Source organism: Rhinoraja longicauda, chromosome 13, assembly GCF_053455715.1.
Source record: "Rhinoraja longicauda isolate Sanriku21f chromosome 13, sRhiLon1.1, whole genome shotgun sequence".
Classification (NCBI taxonomy): Eukaryota; Metazoa; Chordata; class Chondrichthyes; order Rajiformes; family Arhynchobatidae; genus Rhinoraja; species Rhinoraja longicauda.
The window spans coordinates 19,293,584-19,317,752 of record NC_135965.1 but is presented as its reverse complement, the minus strand read 5'-3'; the positions used below and the strand labels follow the sequence as shown (position 1 = coordinate 19,317,752).

Below are 24,169 nucleotides of genomic sequence, written 5' to 3'. Positions count from 1 at the left end.
TGGTAACGCAGTATTTATGGAGGGAATTGACAAGTGACATTTTCAAAGCAATGCTCCTCAGATACTGCCTTGATCTGTTGAGTTACTCCAGTGCATACATTGAGTTTTAGATTCAAATATAGTTGTGCTAATACCAGCAAATTCTTTACAAAGTGTGGTGAGCAAGTTCTGGAAGGTTTACAGCATAAAATATTGAGGGCAAACACTCTGCAATTGTTTATGTCAGTGGGCTCAGAAATAGAAAGGACACGAATGCAGGCTCACCGAGAAGTACTGAAGAAAACCCAAAATCCAAATGCAAATGGAACTGAAAGCTATACACCTGGAACCGACAGAACTCGGAACCGACAGAACTCGGAACCGACAGAACTCGGAACCGACAGAACTCGGAACCGACAGAACTCGGAACCGACAGAACTCGGAACCGTCAGAACTCAGAACTGCTATCGAACCAACAGAATGCAGAACTAATTAGTTGGCACCCAATTGGTGATGATCACAGATATTTATACCAAGTGATAGATTAGGGGAGCAGATTAAATGCAGGTGTAACTCCTAACAGCTCAGAAAGAGTCTCAAGTGTCTGGAGGCATGGCAAGTGTGACAGTTTATTTGATTCCCATTCATGGTCGTGGGTGGACTGGGTGTAATTCCCAAATTCACAGATGGCACAGTATTGTAACTTGTTTAGTTTATTGTAACGTGTACTGAGGTACAGTGAAAAGCATCTTCATTGCATGCTATCCAGTCAAAGACTATGCACGGTTACAATTCTGAAAAAAGAGTTTTGACCTAAAACGTCACCTATTCCTCTTCTCCAAAGATGCTGCCTGACCCGCTGAGTTACATGATTACATTCAAGCTGTCCACAGTGTACAGATACAGGATGAAGGGAATAACATTTAGTGAAAGATAAAGTCCAGTAAAGTCCAATTAAAGATAGTCTGCGGGTGTCCATGAGGTAGATGGGAGGTCAGGATCGCTCTCTAGTTGGTGATAGGGTGGTTCAGTTGCCTGATAACAGCAGGGAAGAAACTGTCCCTGAATCTGGAGGTATGCATTTTCACACTCCTGTACCTTTTGCCTAATGGGAGACTAGACTGCAAGGAAGGGAACTACAAACACTGAGTGAATATTGTCAGATTGGAAATATGGTCAGACACGAGGCAGCTGAACATTAATGTGACATTTCAGTGAGAAGAGTAAAAGTAACATGAGAACTTAGAAATATAAAAGTACAGCACAGGAACAGGCCTTTTGACAATGTCCCTGCCGAACATGATGCCAAGTTATATTAATCTCCTCTGCCTGCACATGATCAATATCCGTCCATTTCGAGCATATTCATGTTCCTATCTAAAAGCCTCTCAAATGCCACTATTGTAAATGGCTCCACCATCATCCCTGGCAGTGCGTTCCAGGCGCCCATCGCTCTCTGTTAAAACAATCTGCCTAGCACGTTTTCTTTAAACTTTTCCCCTCTCTCCATTAAGCTATGCCTGGTAGTCAGGGACATTTCTACCCTGGGGGGGGGGGGGGGTTCTGACTGTCCACTCTAGTCTCCCCTCAACCACCGGCATTATAGAGAAAATAAAATAAAAATTTATCCAACGCTTTCTTGTAGCTCGTCCCCTCTAATCCTGGCAGCATTCTGGTAAACCTGCGCTGCACCCTCCCCACACCTTCCACATTGTAAGAGACCAAACAGTAAAATGTTAAAGTTGATGAAAGAGCAGAGAGCACGAGAACTTTTGTACATAGACCGTTGGGCCAAATTGAGAAGGCTGTTACAAACACCTGTGGAATTCTTTACTTTATTAGTTGAGTTAAAAAAGGAAATGATGCATCCATGGCACATAGTTCAGATATAAGTTTAATGTATATGTTTATATCTGCCAATGCTGGAAGTCTGAAATAAAAACAGAAAATGCTGGAAACATTCATAACGAAAGGGTCTTCAACCTGAAATATTAATTCCACTTCTCTCACCATTGATGCGGTCTGACCTGCTGAGTATTTACAGCACTGTCTCCCTTTTATTACTGTTTAGGTTCTATTAGTAATGTGGGCATCTCACTTTAGGGAATCCCATGGAGGATGCAGAGAGCTCGATACATAGTACCAGGGTCGAGAGAGTTCAGCTACATGGAGAAGCAAGTAACTGCAGATGCTGATTTACAAAAGAGGGGCAAAGTCACTCAGACAGCCGCTCTGGGCAACATGGATAGGTGATGGTGCAGATCGGGACCCTTATCCAGACTGATTTAAGTTGGATGGGAGAAAACTGAAAGAGGGGAGGGGCGGCTCATAGTTTGGCAAGTGATAGGTGGATACAGGTGAGGGGGGGGGGGGTGATTGGCAGATGATCAAACAAAGGCCAGAGATGAAAAGACAAAAATTGTGAGAGGCTAGATGCGAAATGTGATTCCTTATCATGTATTTTTTGTCTTCTCATCTCTAGCCTTGTCTAACCATCTGCCAATCCAACCCCTCCCCTCCCCACCTGTATCCACCTATCACTTGCCAGGCTTTGTCCTGCCCCCACCTCTCTTCCAGCTTTCCCTCCTCCACTACAATCAATCTGAAGAAGGATCCTGGCCGGAAATGATAACCTAATGTATTTGTTCCCCTCCTTTTGGAAACAGTTAAGAAGGAATTTCATAGTTGTTCAACATACTGGAGAGAAGGCACTATTGCGAAGTAGTGGGACAGCTACTTACAGCTGTAACAAAACGTTGGAGACTGTAGCTGGAATATTGTCTGCATTTCTGGTCACCAAACTATAGGAAGGATATGTTTAAGCTGGAAACTGCACAGATTGACAAGGGTTGAGTGGAACTGGAGAGCTTGAATTAGGAGAGGTTGACCCAGCCTGAAGAAGAGTCCTGACCCAAAACATCACCTATCCATGTTCTCCAGAGATGCTGCCTGATCCACTGACCCACTGAGTTACTCCAGCATTTTACATAGGAACATAGAAAATACTTGCAGGAGGAGGCCATTGGGCCTTCGAGCCAGCACCGACCGCCATTCATTGTGATCATGGCTGATCATCCACAATCAGTATCCTGTGTCTGCCTTCTCCCCATATCCCGTGATTCCACTAGCCCCTAGAGCTCTATCTAACTCTTGTAGCGGGAGCGATCGGTTCAGCCCGAAATAAGCCCGTGATCCCGTGGACGTGGAACTGGGCCTCAGCCTGCTGAAACCGTACGTGCGGCTGGGAGGTGCAGAAGGTCGGTAGCTACAGGGCGACCACGTTCAGCTGGGCCGGGTCACCCAGAGCAGCGGGGAGCTGGTTGCCGTCTTGCATGTTGTGCTCCAAAATGACGAATTTGGAGCGTCGGGGTCACCGATGTAGCGGGAGCTATTTATTCACAAATTGCTGGAGCAACTCAGCACATCAGGCAGCATCTCAGGAGAGAAGGAATGGGTGACGTTTCGGGTCAAGACCCTTCGACCCGAAACGTCACCCATTCCTTCTCTCCTGAGATGCTGCCTGACCTGCTGAGTTACTCCAGCATTTTGTGAATAAATACCTTCGGTTTGTACCAGCATCTGCAGTTATTTTCTTACACTAATGTAGCGGGAGCGATTGGTTCAGCCCGAAATAAGGCTAGACTCCAGGTTAGTCCAGTCGGAATGCTTCATTAACACAGCAAGCTGCCAGCACACGTGTTCACTCTCCTCTCTCTCCACAACCCCTGCTGGAGAAACCCCGTGGGCTGGGCAGTGCACAGACCCCGTCAGTCTCAGTGCCCAGACCCTGTCAGTCTCAGTGCCGAGGGTTCGGCCAAGGAGTGGCCTAACTCTCAGGAGTCGCCACACTCTCTTTTAAATTCATCCAGTGATTTGGCATCCACTGCCTTCTGTGGCAGAGAAATCCACAAATTCACAACTCTCTGGGTGAAAAAGTTTCTTCTCACCTCAGTTTTAAATGGCCTCCCCTTTATTCTTAGACTGTGTCCCCTAGTTCTGGACTGCCCCAACATTGGGAACATTTTTCCTGCATCTAGCTTGTCTAGTCCTTTTATAATTTTATACATCTCTATAAGATCCCCTCTCATCTTTCTAAACTCCAGTGAATACAAGCCTAGTCTTTCCAATCTTTCCTCATATGACAGTCCCTCCAACCCAGGGATTAACCTCCTGAACCTTCGCTGCACTGCCTCAATAGCAAGGTCGTCCTACCTCAAATTAGGAATTATGTGATGATGTCAGAAATTTTGAAAATGTTAAAGTTTGTAACATGTTTAACCAATGAGCTTACATACTGAGGAAGCATGATGGGAAAAATGTACGTCATTGGGAACTTAACAATGTTCCTGAGGCAATAAATAGATGTGTCAAGTTTCACAGCATGGCTAGTTCAGTTAAAATTAACATGTGGGTTGTAAACTCGGCTGAGGGCAATAAAACTCATCAGGGATTAGTGACTTTTATTGCACCCATTTGATATACAATGGGAGAGTGGTTTACTAAATAACAGGGAACATAAAGTTAAAGATATCTCTGAGGAAAGACAATGAATGATGAGACGATATGTAGAAATTGATTAATGATGAATTATTTCAAAAATGTAGAATCCACATGCAACCATTGTGTCATGAGAATATAAAAATCCTGTGGGTGCTGTGAATCCTCGAAACTCTTAGGTTTCTCTCAGTGTTTCCTAGAATAAACCGATTTGTTTGAGAAACATCACTGTTCTACAAGTTGTTTCATTTTGGAATTGAAGGTACAGGTGAAACACAAAATTCCATCCAATATGGCTATTTTTTTAATGCAACGATTACACTATCAAGAACTACAGAGAAGTAACTTTTCGCTATTTGTTTTCCAGCATAAATAAAAATGACTGTTACCCTTGGTCCTTCCAACATGAACAGCTCCCATTTCAACTCCAACCTGAGTACGTCCTCACCAGGGAAGTGTGTACGGAATACACGGGTCACCCAGGTGGTGTTCCCTGTTCTCTACACGGTCCTCTTCATCATCAGTATCGTCCTAAACGGCCTGGCGATCAGAATATTCTCACAGATCCCGAGCAACTCTCCCTTCACCGTTTTCCTGAAGAACATCATGGCTGCAGACTTGGTCATGACTCTGACGTTCCCCTTGAAGATCCTCAGCGATACCAGGCTGGCTCCGTGGCGGGTCCGTTGGTTCGTGTGTTGCTTTTCGGCCGTGGCGTTCTACTTCACCATGTACGTCAGCATCATTTTCCTGGGCCTCATCAGCTTTGACCGCTTCTACAAGATCACCAGGCCCTTTGGGAAATCGTGCATTAGTAAGACCCGGTCCAGCAAGTTGCTATCTGTCGTCGTGTGGGCCACCATGTTTCTTCTAGCCCTTCCCAACACGATCTTGTCAAATAAAGAGCCCACGCCGGATCTGGTGAGGAAGTGTGCCAATCTGAAGGGTCCTGCTGGATTAAGGTGGCATGCCATTGTAAATTACATCAATCAGATCATCTACTGGGTGGTGTGCATCATTCTGGTAGGGCTGTACACCGTAATATCCAGGAAGGTCTACGAGTCTTACGTAAGGTCCAAAAGTAAAGATGGCAAAGGCCAGAGAAAGACCAAAGGCAAGGTGTTCCTCATTGTGCTGGTCTTTTTCACCTGCTTTGCGCTCTACCATTTTGTCAGGCTGCCTTACACGTTCAGCCAGATGGGCAAAGTGAGGGACTGCTGGACCGAGAACGCCTTGTACTATATAAAAGAGACAGGGCTCTGGCTGTGTGCCTCAAACACCTGCCTGGACCCCATAATTTACATTTACTTGTGCAAGCCATTCCGATCCAAGATATTCAAGAAAGGGATGAACAGAACGACCACGAAGACGACCTTTAGAATGACACAGAGCATCATAAATGAAGACCAAAGAATTGGAGCTCCATAAGACTAGTCATTTTCAACCTAGTGCTCTTGCAGATAAGCACAAAATGCTGGTGTATCTCAGCGGGACAGACAGCATCTCTGGAGAGAAGGAATGGGTGACGTTTCGGGTCAAGACCCTTCTTGTGTTGTATTGTATTGTAATTAATTTATTAGCCAAGTAGGTAAAAACATGCAAGGAATTTGATTTCCCATACAGTCATACCAAAAAAGCAACAAGACCCGCAACTACATAAAAATTGACATAAACATCCTCCACAGTGCACTATGATGGAAGGCAATAAGGTATTATCTTCTTCCCTCCTTTTCTCCCGCGGTCGGGGCAGTCGAACCATCCGCAGTCGGGGCGGTCGAAGCTCTCACAGCCGGCGATCGAAGCTCCCGCGTCAGGGTGATCAAAGCTCCTACGGCTTGGAGCTCCCAAAGAAAGTTCTACGATGTTAAGTCCGCAGGCTCCCACGGTTGCAGCTCCCAAAGGTTGATCCCCAGCTAAAGGACCGCCAGCTCCACCATGTTAGGCCGCAGTGCGGACGGAGATACCATACGGAAAAAGTCACATCTCCGTCGAGGAAATAGATTAAAAAAGTTTCCCCCACCCCCCACATAATACAATACTAAAGATACACAAAAGCAGACATTTAACAACAGACTAAAAATAACAAAAGAAGAAAAGGATGAGACAGACCGTTGGCGAGGCTGCCATCGTGCAGTGCCACCTGGTGGTCTCAATCTCTCGCGCACACACATACACATACATATAAAAGCAAACAAAAAATCTCACACTCTGAAGAAGGGTCTAGACCCGAAACATCACCCATTCCTTCTCTCCAGAGATGCTGCCTGACCCGCTGAATTACTCCAGCATTTTGTGTCTATCTTCGGTTTAAACTAGCATCAGCGGTTCCTTCATACACACTTCTAGTGCTCTTGCAAATGGGAACAACATCGCCTATCATATCATTGATTAGTTTAGTTTATTATTGCCACGTATACCGAGGTACAGTGAAAAGCTTTTGGTTGTGTGCTATCCAGTCGAAGAAAAGACAATACATGATCACAAACAAGCTATCCACAGTATACAGATAAAGGATAAAAGGTGCAATATTTAGTGCATAGAGTTCGATGTAACCTGATTAAAGATAGTTCAAAGGTCTCCAATGAGGTAGATGGGAGGTCAGGAACGCACTATGAGGATGGTTCTGTTGCCTCATAACAGCTGGGATGAAAATGTCCCTGAATCGTGTTTTCAATGCTCTCAACTGTATTCAACCAACAGTCTACGTTCTTTCATCTGTTCCGCCTGAAGAAGGGCTCCAACCTGAGATGCCACCTATCCATGTCTTCCTGAGATGCTGCCTGACTTGCTCGGTTACTCCAGAACTTTGTATCAATGGGTGTTACTCAGAATTGGGACTTGAACTTGGTGAGAGGAAACTTAAATCATCTCAGAGCTTCAACATTTTTCTTCGAAAAATTTGGATAGAGGCTCTTTTATTTTTACCACATAAATCTTCAGAAAACACTTTCAACAAAACCAAGATCAGAGTCCCGTCTCAACATTTTAACATAGCCACAACAGAAATTGTAAAAAAAGCCAAATTAATACTTCAAATAACCAACAGACAATCCTTGTGCAAAACACAAAGTGCTGGAGTAACTCAACAAGTCAGGCTGCATCTGTGGAGGAACTGGAAAAGTGATGTTTCTGGTTCGCCGACAAGGGACAAGGTTGTAGTCTGGCAGGCTGGCCTCTATCACTCTGGGGCCAGGCACCAGCTCTCGGTCACATCCCCGTAACTACCCCTTGACCATGAGCCCATGGTCAAACCATCTCCTGGGTAGTCTGAAGGAAGGGTCTCAACTCCAACTTCACCTATCCATTCCCTCCAGAGATGCTGCCGGACCCAGAATTCCTCCAGCACTTTGCATTATGCTCAAGAGGAATATGAACCAAAAGCAGGCAGGTTGGACTCGTGTAGATGGGGCACACTGGTCGGTGTGGGCAAGTTTGGCCAAAGGGCGTGTTTCCACACTGTATGACTCTATCTGCAATTCCTTGTATCTCCAAAAGATAATACTTAGCAGCACACAACATGGAATGCAACTAAATATATGCAAATTGTTTCAATGAAGGTGGTGCTCAGAATCTGTGATGCATAGTAAGCTGAACGCTGGGCTGGTTTCCATATGCACAAAATCTGATACTCCAGAGACGTGCGGTTTCATACATGCAAAGATTTAAGATAACTGGCCAAAGACCAAGAGGAAGATGAAGGGATATTGTTCTTAGCACAAGCGGTTGCTTTGATTTGCAATGCTCTTCCTGGAAGGGTGAAGGAGATTTAAGCGAACTCTGTAAACAATAATAGACAAAAAAAACTATATATATATATATGTGTGTGCGTGCGTGTGTGTGTATATATATATGTATATATATATATATATATATATATATATCATTTATTTTTTGCGTGCTATCCAGTCAGCGAAAAGACTCTACATTATTATAATCAAGCCATCCACAGTGTACAGATACCGGATAAAGGGAATAACGTTGAGTATAAGATAAAGTGTAGTGAAGCCCAATTAAAGATAGTTCACACATCTCCAAAGGGGTAGACAGGAGGTCTGGACCTCTCTCTAGTTGGTGGGAGGACAGTTCAGTCGCCTGATAATAGCCGGGAAGAAACTGTCCCTGATTCTGGAGATGAGCGTTTTCAAACTTCTGTTACTCTTGCCTGAGGGGAGAGGGGTGAAGAGGGAGTAACCGGGGTGAGACTGGTCCTTGATTATGCTGCTGGCCTTGCCGAGGTGGAGTGAAGTGCAGATGTTGTAAATGGAACGGAGGTTGGTTAATGATATCATTAGTTTTGCAGTGTTTTCAGAGTTTGTTGGAGATAAAGATAACAGGTCTCCAGTTAATTTTCCCTGACCAGAATGGTACCCTTTACACATTGGAGACACAAGGAAGTGCAGATGCTGGTTTACAATAAAAAAACACACCCAAAGTGCTAGAGTAACTCAGCAGGTCGGGCAGCACCTCTGGAGAACATGGATAGGTGACGTTTTGGTCAGAACCCATCTTCAGACTGATTATAAAATGGGGAAGAAAGCTGGAGAAGAGGTGAGGGTGAGGCAAGGCCTGGCAAGTGATAGGTGGAGGAAGGAATCGCAGATGTTAGTTTAAATCGTAGTCACAAATACTGGAGTAACTCAGTCAGACAGGCAGCATCCCTGCCTAGAAAGAATGGTTGACATTTCGGGTCGAGACCATTCTTCAGACAGATGGATACAGACAAGTGATAGGTGGATAGAGTTGAGGGAGGTTTTCATTGACATATGGGTGGACAATTGCTGGTGTTGAAGAAGAGACAAAAGAGTGTGAGATAAGGAGAGAAGAGAGTGAAATGTGAAGCCAGAGGGAGGGATACGGGGAAGTGATGGGGAGGGGGTGAGAAAGGGCAGAGGGGATGCGAGATGCGAGATAGTGGAAGAAATGGATGCGCAGCAGGGTGGGGCACAAAGGGCGGGGAGAAAGGCATGGCCGGGGGGGTTGTAAAATTGGAGAATTCAATGTTCATACCATCGGGTTGCAAGCTATGCAAACGGAATATGAGGTGCTGCTCCTCCAGTTGGCAAATTGTTGTACTTTCTGTGCAGTTGTATCTTCATCAAATTAATCACCCATGTCTAGGTGTGTACACGCTTTCGCTCTGATTTAGCTATTTGTAGTGAACAACCACAGCTAAGAGAATAGGACAAAAAGTGCCGGAGGAACCCAGCGGGTCAGGCAGCTTCTCTGGAGAACATGGATGGGTGAGGTTTCGGGTCGGGACCATTCCCCAGGCTGATTGACCACTGCTATGATTTCTCCCACTCTTCGCTAAAGCACTGGTCTTTAGATTGGATCAGCATGTGACCAACAGCTTTGAATGCTATTTTAGACAAATGCTGACAGCAACTTCTGGGGAACAAACGGTTTCAATTAAACGTGATAATCCCGATGCTGCTGTCAGTAATTCACTCCTCCTCCGTGGGTTAATGTAATTCAACAGCCTTCTTTGCTAAAATCTGCAGAATATCAGTGAACTGTCAAGAATTTCAAGTATTTATAAACTGTTAAAACCCGGAGAATGGTGCAATTTAGACCACCACAGTAAATGAGTTTTTAACGGTGTGCTAAACACAACTGTTTTTTAACTGCCTTTCTGTTCTTCATAGATTCCAATTTGTATAGAGTAACATTCATTTTAATATATATGAAAAAAATCTTCAGCTTTTAAAATAATATAAAATATTTTCATAAGCAATTATAGTATGGCAACATACTGGCACCTCCACACAGCTCCATTTCAATCCTGCCTTTGGGTGCTGTCTACACGGTTTGATTTAATCTGTAGAAGGATCCTGACCTGAAATGTCACCAGTCAATCAGTCTGAAGAAGGGTCCCGACCCAAAACATCAGCTGTTAATCAGTCTGAAGAAGGGTCCCGACCGGAAACGTCATCTGTCCATTTCCTCCCCTGATGCTGCCTGACCTGTTGAGCTCTTCCAGTACTACGTGTTTTGCTCAAGATTCCAGCATCTGAAGATCCTCGTATCTCCATGTGGTTTGAGCATTTTCCCTGTGGTTTTCTTTGTATGTACCACTTGCAGTCTTAAAATTAAAAGTTGAAACTTGAGTTTAGGGTTGGATGTACAACTGTGGTTATTGTCTCCCGGATCTACCCCCTTTAATTTTTATAGTTATAACTCTTTTTTTTCTTCTTTTTTTTCATTTTTCTTTATTTTTATTTTCTCTCTTTAAAAATTTAAAAATTGAAGCTATGTAAGAACTTTGTAACAAATTTGTCTTTTATTTCCATCTGTACATATGCTTTTCAAAAATAAAAATTTAAAATTTTTAAAAAAAGAAAAGAAGAAATTGTGGTCAAACGATTTCATGTAATAGCCTAATTAAAATTTTGTGAGCCAACATGGGCTGTGTGGAGTAGAAGTTGGAGTTTTCCTGAATTCCATCATTATCAGGATAATAGTTACATTGATCAACAGACTGTTACTCGACCATTGGAGCAACATGAATAAGTCATGAGAATATCAATCACAAATTGCTCTCAATTTAAAAACAGGGAAAGGCTCAAAACCTGACAAGATCACATCCTATATCAATAATGATACAAGAGCGTCCATTCAATAAAGCACAACATTTCCAAATTCAATATGAATCAGTGATACTTGTCATGGAGAGTAAATGCTATAATAACAAGGAACTGCAAATGCTGGTTCACTCTTTCGGACTCTTTCGTCACCTATTCATGTTCTCCAGAGATGCCATCCGACTTGCTGAGTTACACTAGCACTTTGTGTTTATTTTGTAAACCAGCATCTGCAGTTCCTTGTTTCTACATTCAATAAACTCCAATACATCCAGAACTCCGCTGCCCGTCTACTCACCCACTCCCCGATCCGTGACCATATCACCCCCGTCCTTTACAAGCTCCACTGGCTCCCCATCCCCCATCCCCCAGAGAATCCAGTACAAAATCCTCCTCATGACCTACAAAGCCCTCCATAACCTGGCCCCATCCTACCTGACTGACCTCCTCCACAGACACACTCCAACCCGTACCCTCCGCTCTGCTGCTGCTAACCTCCTGTCCCCCCCCCCCCCCCATCCGGACCAAACTCAGATCCTGGGGGGACAGGGCTTTCTCCATCGCTGCTCCCACACTCTGGAACTCACTACCCCAAACCGTCAGGGACTCCTCCTCACTCACCACATTCAAAACATCATTGAAGTCTCACCTGTTCAGCACTGCCTTCAACCACTGACCGTCACCTCACCTTCTTTTTCCTTTTCTGTTCGTTTACTTATTTATCTATTTATTTTATTTTCTATGTTTTAGTAAACCCTGTAAAGCGTCTTTGAGTGTTTAGAAAAGCGCTATATAAATGTAATGCATTATTATTATTATTATTACATTTAGTTTTTCTTGAGTTTGCTTGAGATACAGCCTGGAAATAGGCCCTTCAGCCCACCTAGCCCACGCCAACCATTGATCACCCATTCACACTAGTTCTATCACTAGTTATCCCATTTACTCATCCACTCTCTACACATCAGGCACAATTTTTAGTTTTACAGAGGCCAATTAACCTAGAACCTGCATGTCTTTGAGAAACTGGAGCACCCGGAAGAAACCCACACAGGGAGGACGTGCAAACTCCACACAGATAACGACCGAGGTTGCATGGAACCCAGGTCTGTGGCACTGTGAGGCAGCAGCTCTACCAGCTGTGCCACTGTATGGCCCTGAAGTGAATAGACAATAGACAATAGACAATAGACAATAGACAATAGACAATAGACAATAGACAATAGGTGCAGGAGTAGGCCATTCAGCCCTTCGAGCCAGCACCGCCATTCAATGCGATCATGGCTGATCACTATCAATCAGTACCCCGTTCCTGCCTTCTCCCCATAAGTCAATAGAATTATCAAAACCAATATTAAACAAAATATTAATTTTGACTTGTTCTTTAGATACACAGCACTACATTATTAATAGACTAATGAGCTACCAGAGAACAGTAATCCGTTCACATTCTGATCTAGATGCTCTTGAGTAGCAGCTTGTCAGAATCAAAGGTATCCTGAATGAATTAATAATAGTTATTTTCGCTATAATACACTTCTTCCATCAAAAGAAAATGGTCTTTCAAACCAGGCCCACAGCAAAGCTAATTCCATAATGGTGACTCATAAAAATACCAGGTGAATGTTTTATTTTAAACAGTATAAAGCTAATAATTTAACATTGAGAGGGGTCTAGGAATGAATGTGTGGGCCTACAGCTCTCTGAAATGAACAAAGAGACCTTACCAATTTATCCCTTTAAGTACAAGTCAGCAGCCCACTAACATTACCTCCTTTCAAGGTCTGTCTCCTTTTCTGCTTAAGCCTTTCAGCTCCTGAAGCCCCCTCCTGCGACTTAATTACCAAGAGACCCGAACGCTCTAATGTACTCGACTGCTTTTCTTCACCCTGCCCTTTGTACACTGGATATGGTCCAAACTTCTGCTACCCACATCCTAAATCCCGTTAATCAATCACCGCTGTGATTGCTGGCCTACTGTGGCTGCTGCTTAAGCAATGGTTCAGTTTTATTTTTAAATCCCTCAGCGTTCCTTATTATTGTAACCTCCTCCAGCACCAGACGAGTCTGGGGCACCTGCACTTCCCCAGTTCAGGCCCTTGGACAATCGTCACATTGAATCATTCCACCACTGGACAATGGGCCTTCAGGTCTACAATGAGTCATAGAGTCATACAGCGTGGAAACAAGCCCTTGGGCCCAACTTGCCCATGCCGACCAACATGCCCCACCTACACCAATCACATCTGCCTGCGATTGGCCCATATCCCACTAAACATATCCTATCCGTGAACCTGTACAAATGTTTCTGAAAGGTTATGATGGTACTTGCCTCAACTATCTCCTCCAGCAGTTCGTACCATATACCTATCACCTTTGTGTAAAACAGTTGCCCCTCAGCTTCTGATTAAATCTCCCCCCCCCCCCCCCCCCCCCCCCACCTTAAATCTATGCCCTCTGGTTCTTGATTCCCCTACTCTGGGTAAAAGACTTTGTGCATTTACCCAATCTATTCCTCTCATGATCATATACATTTCTACAAGATCACCTCTTATCCTCCTGCACTCCAAGGAATAAAGTCCTAGCCTGTTCAACCTCTCCCTATAGCTCAAGCCCTCTAGTCCACACAACATCCTCGTAAATCTTCTCTGCACCCTTTCCAGCTTGACAACATCTTTGCTAAAGCAGGGTCCTATAGAAGCATCTTTTCTATACCAAATGGCCTAATTCTGCACCCAAAAACGTATGTATTTATGCACTAATTGTACATTGACTTGTACATGGCCTCCCAACTTCTTTACATTCTCTCCCAAAATTTCATCCAGTCACACCTTCCGCTGCACCTCTCCATGGCTCTTCCAATAACCATTTTAAACATCTGACTCAGCATTTGATTACCAGCCTCTCATCTTCTTACATGTGATGACTCTGCAGGAAGTTCCTTGCGAACAGCTAGTGTATCTCACTAATAGACAACATGGCAGAATTTGAGTGCAAAGATTAACACAAGGAAATAACTCATCGCAGTATTCTTTCGGTTTGCAAAGTGAGTTCGCAGCCTTCGAACTAAAGTTGGACTCTTACAGCAAGCAATTGTTCTGTTTTGGAGAAGCAATGTACTTTAGCCACAGGACCACTGACCTTAAACCTTTGCCCTCTAATTCTTGATTCCCCTACCTTGGCGAAAATGCGGTGTACATTCATGCAATGTACGCCCATCATGATTTTATACATCGCTAAAAGATCACCCCTCAGTCTTGCAGACCAGCGGTATGAACATTGACTTCTCCAACTTTAGATAGTTCCTCTGGCCCTCTCTTCCCCTCCCCCTTCCCAGTTCTCCCTCTATCTTCCTGCCTCCACCTATATCCTTCCTTTGTCCCGCCCCCCGACATCAGTCTGAAGAAGTGTCTCGACCCGAAACGTCACCCATTCCTTCTCTCCTGAGATGCTGCCTGACTTGCTGAGTTACTCCAGCATTCTGTGAATAAACCCCTCAGTCTCGTACATTCAAAAGATTAAATTCCCAGCCTGTTCAACCTCTCCCAAAAACTCAGTCTCTCGAGTCCCGGCAACATCCTCATAAATAATCTCTGCGTTTTCTTCAGTTTAATGGCATCCTTCCTCTTGCAGGATGATCAAAACTGAACACAATGCTCTAAGTCCAAGTCCATAATAGCTCCACGAAAGTGGCAACACAGGTAGAAAAGGATGGTGAAGGTGTATGGAGTTTACTTGACGAAAGAGATACAGCCTGGAAACTAGTCCTTCGGCCCACTAGGTCCATGCCGACCAGCAATAACCCCATATGCTAACACTATCCTACACACCAGGGACAATTTTCTTACAATTAACAAAAGCCAATTTAACCTACAAACCTGTAAGTCTTTGGAGTATGTGAGGAAACTGGAGCACCTGGAGAAAACCCAAGCAGTCACGGGGAGAAGGTACAGTACACACTCTGTACAGATAGCATTGTAGTCAGGATTGAACCTGAGTCTCTGGCGCTGGGCAGCAGCTCTACTGCTGCACCACTGTGCTGCTGAGTTGAAGGGGTGAGACACAGAGGGAGGCTGGAGATCCATGGGCGTGGATAGGGAGCTGGGGTTGGAGCCATCTCATGTCTGACACTTAGCTCTGTTGTGGTTGTTGAGTCTGCACGCATCCTTGGTCTTGCCTTGCGAGGTGGTGGTCTATACATGTCCCATGGTCTTCACGTGCTTGCACAGAAACCGCCAACAGCAATGTTGCCTTACTGTCTCATACTTAAACCACAATTGGCCTTTTACCACACAAGCTGGGCCATCGCTGAAGTCTATTTATGACTTGGAGGAAGTTAGCAGCCAAATTGAGGAAATGGTGTGAATCGAGCAGAAATTATCACTTGGCCTTCGGCACAGGGGATGTATATCTTGATGTTATCAGGATTATCTCTGCACCAGTTAAGAGTAAATACTGACACAAGAAATTGTAGATGCTGGAATCCTGAGCAAAACATAATGTGCTCAAGGAACTCAGCGAGTCAGGGAGCATCTGGGGAAGGAATGGACAGACAAAGGTTTAGGTCAGGGCCCCACTTCAGAAAACGTTGAATTCTCATTAATCCATGGGGCATGGAATCGTAGGGCATTGAAGGGAGCCAGGGAAGAAATTGCAAGGGTCCCAGCAGAGATATTTGCATCATCTTTAGCCATGGGGCAGGTACCAGAAGACTGGAGGGTTGCTGTTGTTCATAGGTTAATAAATCACAGGAGTAGGATTGGGCCATTGGGCCCATCGAGTCTACTCCGCCATTCATTCACAGCTGATCTATCTTTCCTTCTCACCCCACTCGACTGCCTTCTCCCCATAACCCCTGACATCCTTACTCATGAAGAATCTGTCAATCTCCTCCTTAAATATACCCAAAGATATGGCCTCCACAACCGTCAGTGGCAATGAATTCCACAGATTCACCATCCTCTGACTGAAGAAACTCTTCCTCATCTTTTTAAAGTTACCTCCTTTTATTCTGAGGCTGTTCCCTGTGGTCCGAGACTCTCCCACTAACGTTGTGCCTTTATTTGAAAAGAGTTGCAAGCACAAGCCAAGGAACTACAGGCTAGTGAGCCTAACATCAGCGCTGGGAACGTTTTTTTTTTAGTTTTATAGAACAGCGTGGAAAAATACCCTTCGGACCATCGAGTTCATGCCGACCAGCAATCACCCCTCATACTCGCACGATCCTACACAACAAGGGCAAATTACAATTTTTTTTTAGCCAAAACCAATAAACATACAAATCTGTACATCTTTGGAGTGTGGGAGGAAACTGGAGCACCCATGGAAAACCCATGGGGAATCCATGGAAAACCCATGGGGGACCCATGGAGTCACGGGGAGAACGTACAAACTCCGTACAGACAGCGTCTTTAGTCAGGATTGAACTTGGGTCTCTGAAGCTGTATGGCAGCAACCCAACTGCTGTGCCATTGTGCCGCCCTAACAAGAGAGGATTCTGAGGTACAGGATCTAGCAACATTTGGAAAGACAAGGACTGAGTAGGGATAACCAGCATGGCTTTGTGCGTGGGAGATTATAGGGCCTGTCCCACTTAGGTGATTTTAAAGCGACTGCCGGCGACTAGGTTGTCGCCGACAGTTCGCCGGGGTGTCGTGGGCATGATCGTGAGGAGTCTTCAAAGAATCATAGTGGATCTTGGCGCGTCGTAGAGAAATTTTCCGGATAGAAATTTCTCGGCGACAGCTGGCTTGTCGCCAGGTATCGTTGCTTATTGCGGGCGCTGTCGCAAGCTGTCCCCAGGTTTGCGAGGTAGTCGCAGATGAATTTAGAAGCACGTAATATTAAATTAAGTAAAGTAATTTGAAGATACCATAAAATAGTTGTGTTTACCGTCAGGACATTTGACAGGTAGATTGGAGGCGACAGTTTGACGGTCAGGTAAGCGTGGGAATTTTGCGATGTTTATGGCCATCAGCGATTACTTTTAAAGTAGGCTCCCAACCCAGATATGCAACCCAGAAACCAGATATGCATCTCCCGTACATTTTCAAAGAATGCCCACACTCCGCAGAAAAATCCATTTAACCACGTTTAAAATTAAATTTCTTAATACTGCTATTAATAAACTGGAAGTCAATCCAGTTTATGCCTTGTTACCGTGAAGCTTGGTTTTCAAGTAACCCGGGCAAGATGTTATATTTCAAAACTCTCAAGTAATTACAGGCTTGTCAGTGATTTCAGCGAAAATTAGGACGCCGGAGAAGCATTGAAAAGCGTGGGAATTTTGTGATGTTTCCAAAGACGGTGTAATCTCTTAGCCAGGTGCTAGTTTCACTAAAAAAGTAACTTGTATCGACCTGATTCAGCATTGTCGTAGGGTAAAAGAAAATTTCAGCAATCTACTATGACTTTGACAGTCGCCGGTAGTCCTCTAAAAAATCGCCTAAGTGGGACAGGCCCTTATGTCTCACAAATATGATCAAGTCTTTCTGAAGAGATGATGAAGCGGATTGATGAAAGGGAGGGCGATGGTCCATGTCTACTTGGACTTTGGCAAGGTGTTTGACAACGTTCTGCAAACTCAGCTGGTCTGGCAGGTTGGATCACATGGGTTCCAGGGTGAGCTGGCCAACGGGGTACAAAAATTGGTTTGGTGGTTTAGATTAGTTTATTGTCACGTGTACCGAGGTACAGTGAAAAGCTTTTTTATTGCATGCTATCCAGTCAGCAGAAAGATTATACATGATTACAATCAAGCTGTCCACCGTATACAGATACAGGATAAAGGGAATAACGTTTTGTGCAAGATAAAGCCTAGTACAGTCCAATTAAGGATAGTCCAAGTAGGTAAATGGTACGTCAGGACTACACTCTAGTTGGTGATAGGATCATTCAGTTGCCTGATAACAGCTGAAAAGAAGGTGGAAAGGGTGGTGTCTTCTATGGCTTTGGTTGCACAACCAAACATTGGTTTTTGAACTATTATTGTTAGCGAGTATTACAGTAGTTAAATTATTGTATTTTCGATTATTTACCTGTGTGTTATTGAATTAACGGACTTGCTTCACATTGTGTGTGACACTTTGACAACCACCAGAAGTCCCACCACTGATCCTGGTAACTGATCAGTCTGATGAAGGGTACGGACTCGAAACTTCACCTATCCATGTCCTCCAGAGATGCTGCATTGACCCGCTGAGTTACTCCGGCATTTTGCATCTATCTTTGGTGTAAACCAGCATCTGCAGTTCCTTTTTATTACTACTTAACTTTATGACTCGTTGCGTGAATCAAAGTCAGTAATTTGGTGTCCATTTAACGTGCAAACCTGCACATCTTTGGGATGAGAGAGGGAACCCACAGGGAGAATGAGGCAAATCTCACATTGACAATACCAGAGGTCAGCTTGGTGTCTCGGTCTCTCGAGCTGTGAGGCAGCAGATCTACCAGCTACTCTTCTTCGCAGCTGTTATCAGGTAAGTGAACCATCCTATCACCAACTAGAGAGCGGTCCTGAGCTACCATCTACCTCATTGGAGACCCTTGAACTATCTGTAATCGAACTTTACTGGATTTTGACTTGCACTGAACGTTATTCCCTTCATCCTGCATCTGTACACTGTAGTCGGCTTGATTGTAATCGTGTAAAATCTTTCCGCCGTCTAGATGGCACGCAACAAAAAGCTTTTCACTGTATCTCAGTGCACGTGTGAATAAACTAAACATCTCCACCACACTTTTTCAATCTGCTTCCGTTGCCGTCACAGATAGCACGCCCCAGATTACAACAACTTTTGCCCTGTTTCTCTCTCCACACATGCAGCCTGGCCTGCTGATTGTTTCCAGCATTTTCTGTTCTTTACGTTTCTGATTTCCAGCATCCACACATTTTATTTTAATTTACTGGCAAGCACTCGTGAATACTGGATGGCAGAAATCATGTGCTCTATCGATACTCATTCGCCAGAAATAACTTCCTCAAAATCTTCATGACGGTTCAAGAGTGTCAAAATTGCCACATGTTATCCGTTGTTTATCTGCTCAGTCGATTTTCTGCAGGGAGAGTGTTGTGCTAACTCGCACAGGTAGAAACGGTGCAGAGGTGGAGCAGAAAGTGTGGAAAGAGTATCTTGGCCCAAGGACTGAAGTAAGTGCTGATTTTCAATTGCTTTTGCATTACAATGTTTTTGGAACAAATGGGTTATCATCAGAGAGAGAGTTAAAAACACTACAAGGTAACAACTTTGCAACTTTTCACCTCATTGTGTTTAGCAAATTAATGGGACTGAAAATCAAGTCCTTAACGGAAAGAGCGCCATCAGACATACATTCACAGCAGCTGAATGGAAAATATAATAAAAAGGAACTTGCTAATGCTGGCTTACATCAAAGATAGACATAAATTTTGAAGTAACTCTGTGGGTCAGGCCACATCTCTCGAGAACATGGATAGGTCTTCAGTCCCGACCCGAATCCTCACCTATCCATGTTTTCCAGAGATGCTGCCTGACCTGCTGAGGTGCTCCAGCACTTTGTGTCTATCTTTGGGAAGTGTGTTAGTATGCTGGAGAAAGCAGAAGCTGACGAAGCACACTTTTACTTTGGTGACACAAAGCCTGAAGAAAGAAAAAACTTGAGTATTCATCACATTTAGTGGCATCTCTTCGAATTTCGTAAGGTCTTTCAAAAATAGTAAATTTAGATGTTTAACGAATTAGTTCTAAAGCTCTGAGCTCGCAAACAATGCTGCTGAAAACCACACCGTTCAAAAAGCCTTGGTCATACTCAAATTTGTAAACTCAAATTTAAAAAAAAATTGCAGGATTATTGAAGCAATTAAAAGAATTGCAGTCTGAGGTAGGAGACGGATACGGAGAACAAAAGATCAGGAGGGTAAATGGAACGAGAATCAGTCAGAGCTTTTCTTCCCAGGAGGGAAATGTCAAATATTAAAAGGCACAGCTTTGAGACGTGAGGGGGAAAGTGTAAAGGAGATGTGTGGGGCAAGTTTTAGTTTTTCATGGGAGTGGTAGGTGCCTGGAATGTACTGCCAGGGGTGGTGGTGGAAGCAGATGTGATAGTGGTGGTTAAGCAAGTTTTAGATAAGCACATGGATATACAGGGAATGGAGGGATATGGGTCTTGTGCAGACAGAGGAGATTAGTTTAACCTTGCACTTTGTTCAACACGGCCATTTTGGGCCGATGGGCCTATTCCTGTATTGTTCAATTTTCTACGCTCACAGATGCTGCCTGGCCCGCTGAGTTCCTTCAGAACTTTGTGTTTTGTTCTATCGAAGATAGAACAATACAGCACAAGAACAGACCCTTTGGCCCATAATATCTGTGCTGAACATGATGCCAAGACCATCTCTTGCCGACCTGCGCATAATCCATATCCTTCCATTCCCTGCATATCCATGTACCTATCCAAAAGCCTCTTAAATAATCACTGTCATAACTGCCTCAACCACCAAACCTGGAAGTGCATTCCAGGCACCCACCACCCTCTGTGGTCCTTTAAACTTCGCCCCTCTCAACTTAAAGCTACACCCTCCAGTATTTGTTGGAGGTAGACCTTGAGACGTTGTAGGTTCTCTATGTTTAGCTGGGGTTTGGATGTTTTAAGAATTATTCAGACAGAGAGTTCCAATTGTTTCTCAATTGGATATATTAATGATAGTGGGTACACCCCACTAAGGCACAGTCATACCTACCAGGATTACAGGGCTGGAGGTGCAGACAATGTAGGTTTAATGGATCTGGGACAATCCAGGAGTGTGAGTGGTTCAAACTGTCAGGGTTGGGATGAGGTGGGAATATGGAGGAGAAGAAGGAACCGCTGCTATTGCTGAGAAGCAAGAGAGTGGCAAGCAACATCCAGAGAGGGTGGGGAAAGAGGAAGAAAACGGCCATTTAGGGAACAATGAGACAGCATAATCAAGAATGTTGCTCTCCATTACCCTTCCCTCCACTCCCATCAGGCTAGAGGTGCAGAAGTGTGAAAATGCACATCTCCAGATTCAGGGTCAGTTTCTTCCCAGCTGTTATCAAGCAACTGAACCATCCTATCACCAACAAGAGAGGGACCTTGTCCAATCATTACCTTATTGGAGATAATTTTAATTGGACTCTACTGGACTTTATCTTGCACTAAACATTACACCCATTATTGGACTGATTGCACTGATCCAGGATGGGGAAGAATCTGCCTACAGACAGGAAGTGACACAGCTGGCGTCCTGGTGCCAGCGCAACAACCTGGAGCTCAATGCTCTTAAGACAGTGGAATTGATTGTAGACTTTATAAGAGCTCCCCCTCCCCCCCACTTACCATCAACAACAGTCACATCTGTGGAGTCATTTAAGTTCCTTGGAACCATCATCTCCTGGGACCTTAAATGGGAGATCACCATTGACTTTACAGTCAGAAAGGCCCAACAGAGGATGTACTTCCTGCGGCAACTGAGAAAACACAATCTGCCACAGGCAATGATGCTCCAGTTTTATACTGCCATCATAGAGTCTGTCCTCACCTTCTCCATCATGGTCTGGTTTGGGTCAGCCACATCCGGAGGCTGCAGCGCATCGTTCGATCAGCCGAGAAGGTTGTTGGCTACAACCTTCCCCCCATCGACAAACTGTACACCGCAAGGGCCAGGAAGCGAGCGGGAAAATCATCTCTGACCCCTCTCACCCTGGCCACAAACTCTTTGAAGTACTTTGCTCTGGAAGGCGACTCAGGACTGTCAAAGCAACCATAGCCAGATATAAAAACAGCTTTTTTTCCACAAGCAGTAGCTCTATTCAACAACCAAAAGTCTATAGCCTCCTTTTGCTCTGGTCATTCTTCATATGTTTAAATTATAATGTTTCATTCTTAATTGTCAACTGTATATCATGTTGTTACTTGCGAGCAAACCACCAAGGCAAATTCCTTGTATGTATATATACTTGACTTATAAAATTTATTCAATTCAATTCAATTATCTGTATACTGTGGGCAGCTTAATTATAATCATGTTAGGTCTTTCTGCTGACTGGATGGTACGCAAAAAAAAGCTTTTCACTGTACGTTGGTACATGCGCCAATTGTAAAAAAACTTAACTAAACTAAACATGAAACCCATGATGAAATAATAAACCTGCAGCCGACTGGGTTCCTGAGTGGTGGAGCTATCCATTGATTTGGCTCCATTGGTCATAGAACATAGAACAGTGCAGCATAGGAGCAGACCACAATGCCTATGCCGAACATGCTGCCAAGACTAACTCATACCTGTACACTCGTAATCCATACCCCTCCATTCCCTGCATATCCATGTGCCTATCCTACAGTCTCTTAAATGTCACTGTTGTGTTGCAGTGCAGAACTCCAGTTCAGAAACATATCCTCCCTCTGTGTAAAAAAATAACTTGCCCTGCATATCTTCCGCTGAGCCACTCCAGCACTTTGTGTTGTTTTTTGTAAACGAGCATTTGTAGTTCCTTGCCTCTATGTTCTTCTTTAATGTTTGCCCCTTTCACCTTAAAGCTGTGTCCTCGGGTATTTGATATCTCCATCCTGTGAAATAGGTTCTGACTGTCATTCTGAAGAAGAGTCCCGACCCCAAACGTCACCTATCCATTATATCCGAAGATGTTGCCTTTGTGTCTATCTTTGGTATGGACCAGCATTTTTATTACATTTTTATTACCGGCAGTTCATTTTTATTACATACTGATTATCTACCCCATCTATGGTTCTCATAATTTTTGTGCTTCTACCAGGTCTCCCCTCAACCTCTGGCATTCCAAAGAAAACAATCCAAGTTAATAGTGAGGGGCAAGTATATCAACTGTTGACTCACTCACAGAAAATCAATAGTAACAATAAAAGAGGTCACTCCCCACGCTTATCAACAATTACTTATTAATTCTCCAATATGCTCCGCTTACTCATGTTCTGAACCAAAATACTGGAAACATTTAGCATGTCAGACAGCACCTGGGGAACGAAGAACCACATTGATATTTTTCATAAGACATAGGAGTGGAATTAGACCAAGTGGCCCATCGAATCTACTCTGCCATTCAATCATGGCTGATCTATCTTTCCCTCTCAACCGCATTCTCCTGCCTTTCCCCCGTAACCCTTTGATACCCTTACTAATCAAGAACCTGCCAATCAAAAAACACACTATGACTCAGCCTCCACAGCCATCTGCAGCAATGAATTCCACAGATTCACCACCCTCTGGCTAAAGAAATTCCTCCTCATCTCCTTTCTAAAGGTACACCCTTTTATTCTGAGATTGTACCCTCCAGTCCTGGACTCTCCCATTAGTGGAAACATGCTCTCCACATCAACTCTATCCCAAGCAATAACCTTTTAAAGTTATTAGAACTGGGAATGAGAGGAAAACAGGTATTAAGTTGAGACCAAGTGTAAGGTGATGCTGAGGGGTTTGGAAGCAGTGCGAAAGTAAGAACGTAAACATAGCGAATGAGAAGTTTAATTTACTTTGGAGATACAGCTTGGAAACAGGCCATTCGGCCCATCGAGCCCACACCAACCACAATAAGCCATACACTAGTTCTATCCCACAAACTAGGGACAATTTACAGAAGCCAATTGACCTACAAACCCGCACGTCTTTGGGATGTGGAAAGAGGCCGGAGCACCTGGAGAAAACCCACACAGTCACAGGGAGAACGTACATACTCCGTACAGACAGCACCCATAGTCAGGATCTAACCCAGGTCTCTGGTGCAGTAAGGCAGCAACTCTACCGCTAGGCCACTGTGCTGACCAAAGTGCTCCAAAATGCATGGCTCACGGACACACCCAACAGGTCAAGCTGTGCTAGGGGAGAAAGTAGAATTGGGCCAAGGTGAGAGGTGGGCTCTCACAGGAAGTGAGTTGCTCTGAAACAGACATAGTTGTGAAATGTGTGAATACCTCTGGAAAGCTGCAACATGCCCGGACTGAAAAATAAAGAACTGCCCTTCCAGCTTGCAATAGGGGTTTGTTCCAACAGTTCAGGAGGTTTAGTTCTCTAGTTGGTAATAGGATGGTTCAGTTGCCTGGTAACGGCTGGGAAGAAACTGTCCCTGAATCTGGAGGTGTGT

At 44.2% G+C, this 24,169-nt stretch overlaps 2 protein-coding genes across 9 annotated transcripts in view; one reads left to right on the top strand and one right to left on the bottom strand.

The window, feature by feature from the left end:
• The window catches only part of LOC144599502 (mediator of RNA polymerase II transcription subunit 12-like protein), a 395,150-nt gene that overhangs the window by 139,173 nt on the left and 231,808 nt on the right, over nucleotides 1–24,169 (bottom strand). The window lies entirely within an intron of this gene.
• On the top strand, nucleotides 17–7,636 carry LOC144599509 (P2Y purinoceptor 13-like). Of its 2 annotated transcripts, XM_078410481.1 has the most exons (3): nucleotides 17–33; nucleotides 4,914–5,807; nucleotides 7,528–7,636. In XM_078410481.1, the coding sequence occupies exons 1-3, from the start codon at nucleotides 17–19 to the stop codon at nucleotides 7,598–7,600; spliced, it is 984 nt and encodes a 327-aa protein (XP_078266607.1). In that variant the 3' UTR covers nucleotides 7,601–7,636. The 2 variants fall into 2 exon arrangements, with proteins under 2 accessions (XP_078266607.1, XP_078266606.1); XM_078410480.1 differs by lacking the exons at nucleotides 17–33; nucleotides 7,528–7,636 and having other exon boundaries at nucleotides 4,855–5,904.

What these genes read in the sequence shown, in the direction of transcription:
- LOC144599509 (XM_078410480.1), top strand. Translation starts at nt 4,855, where the DNA reads ATGACTGTTACCCTTGGTCCTTCCAACATGAACAGCTCCCATTTCAAC.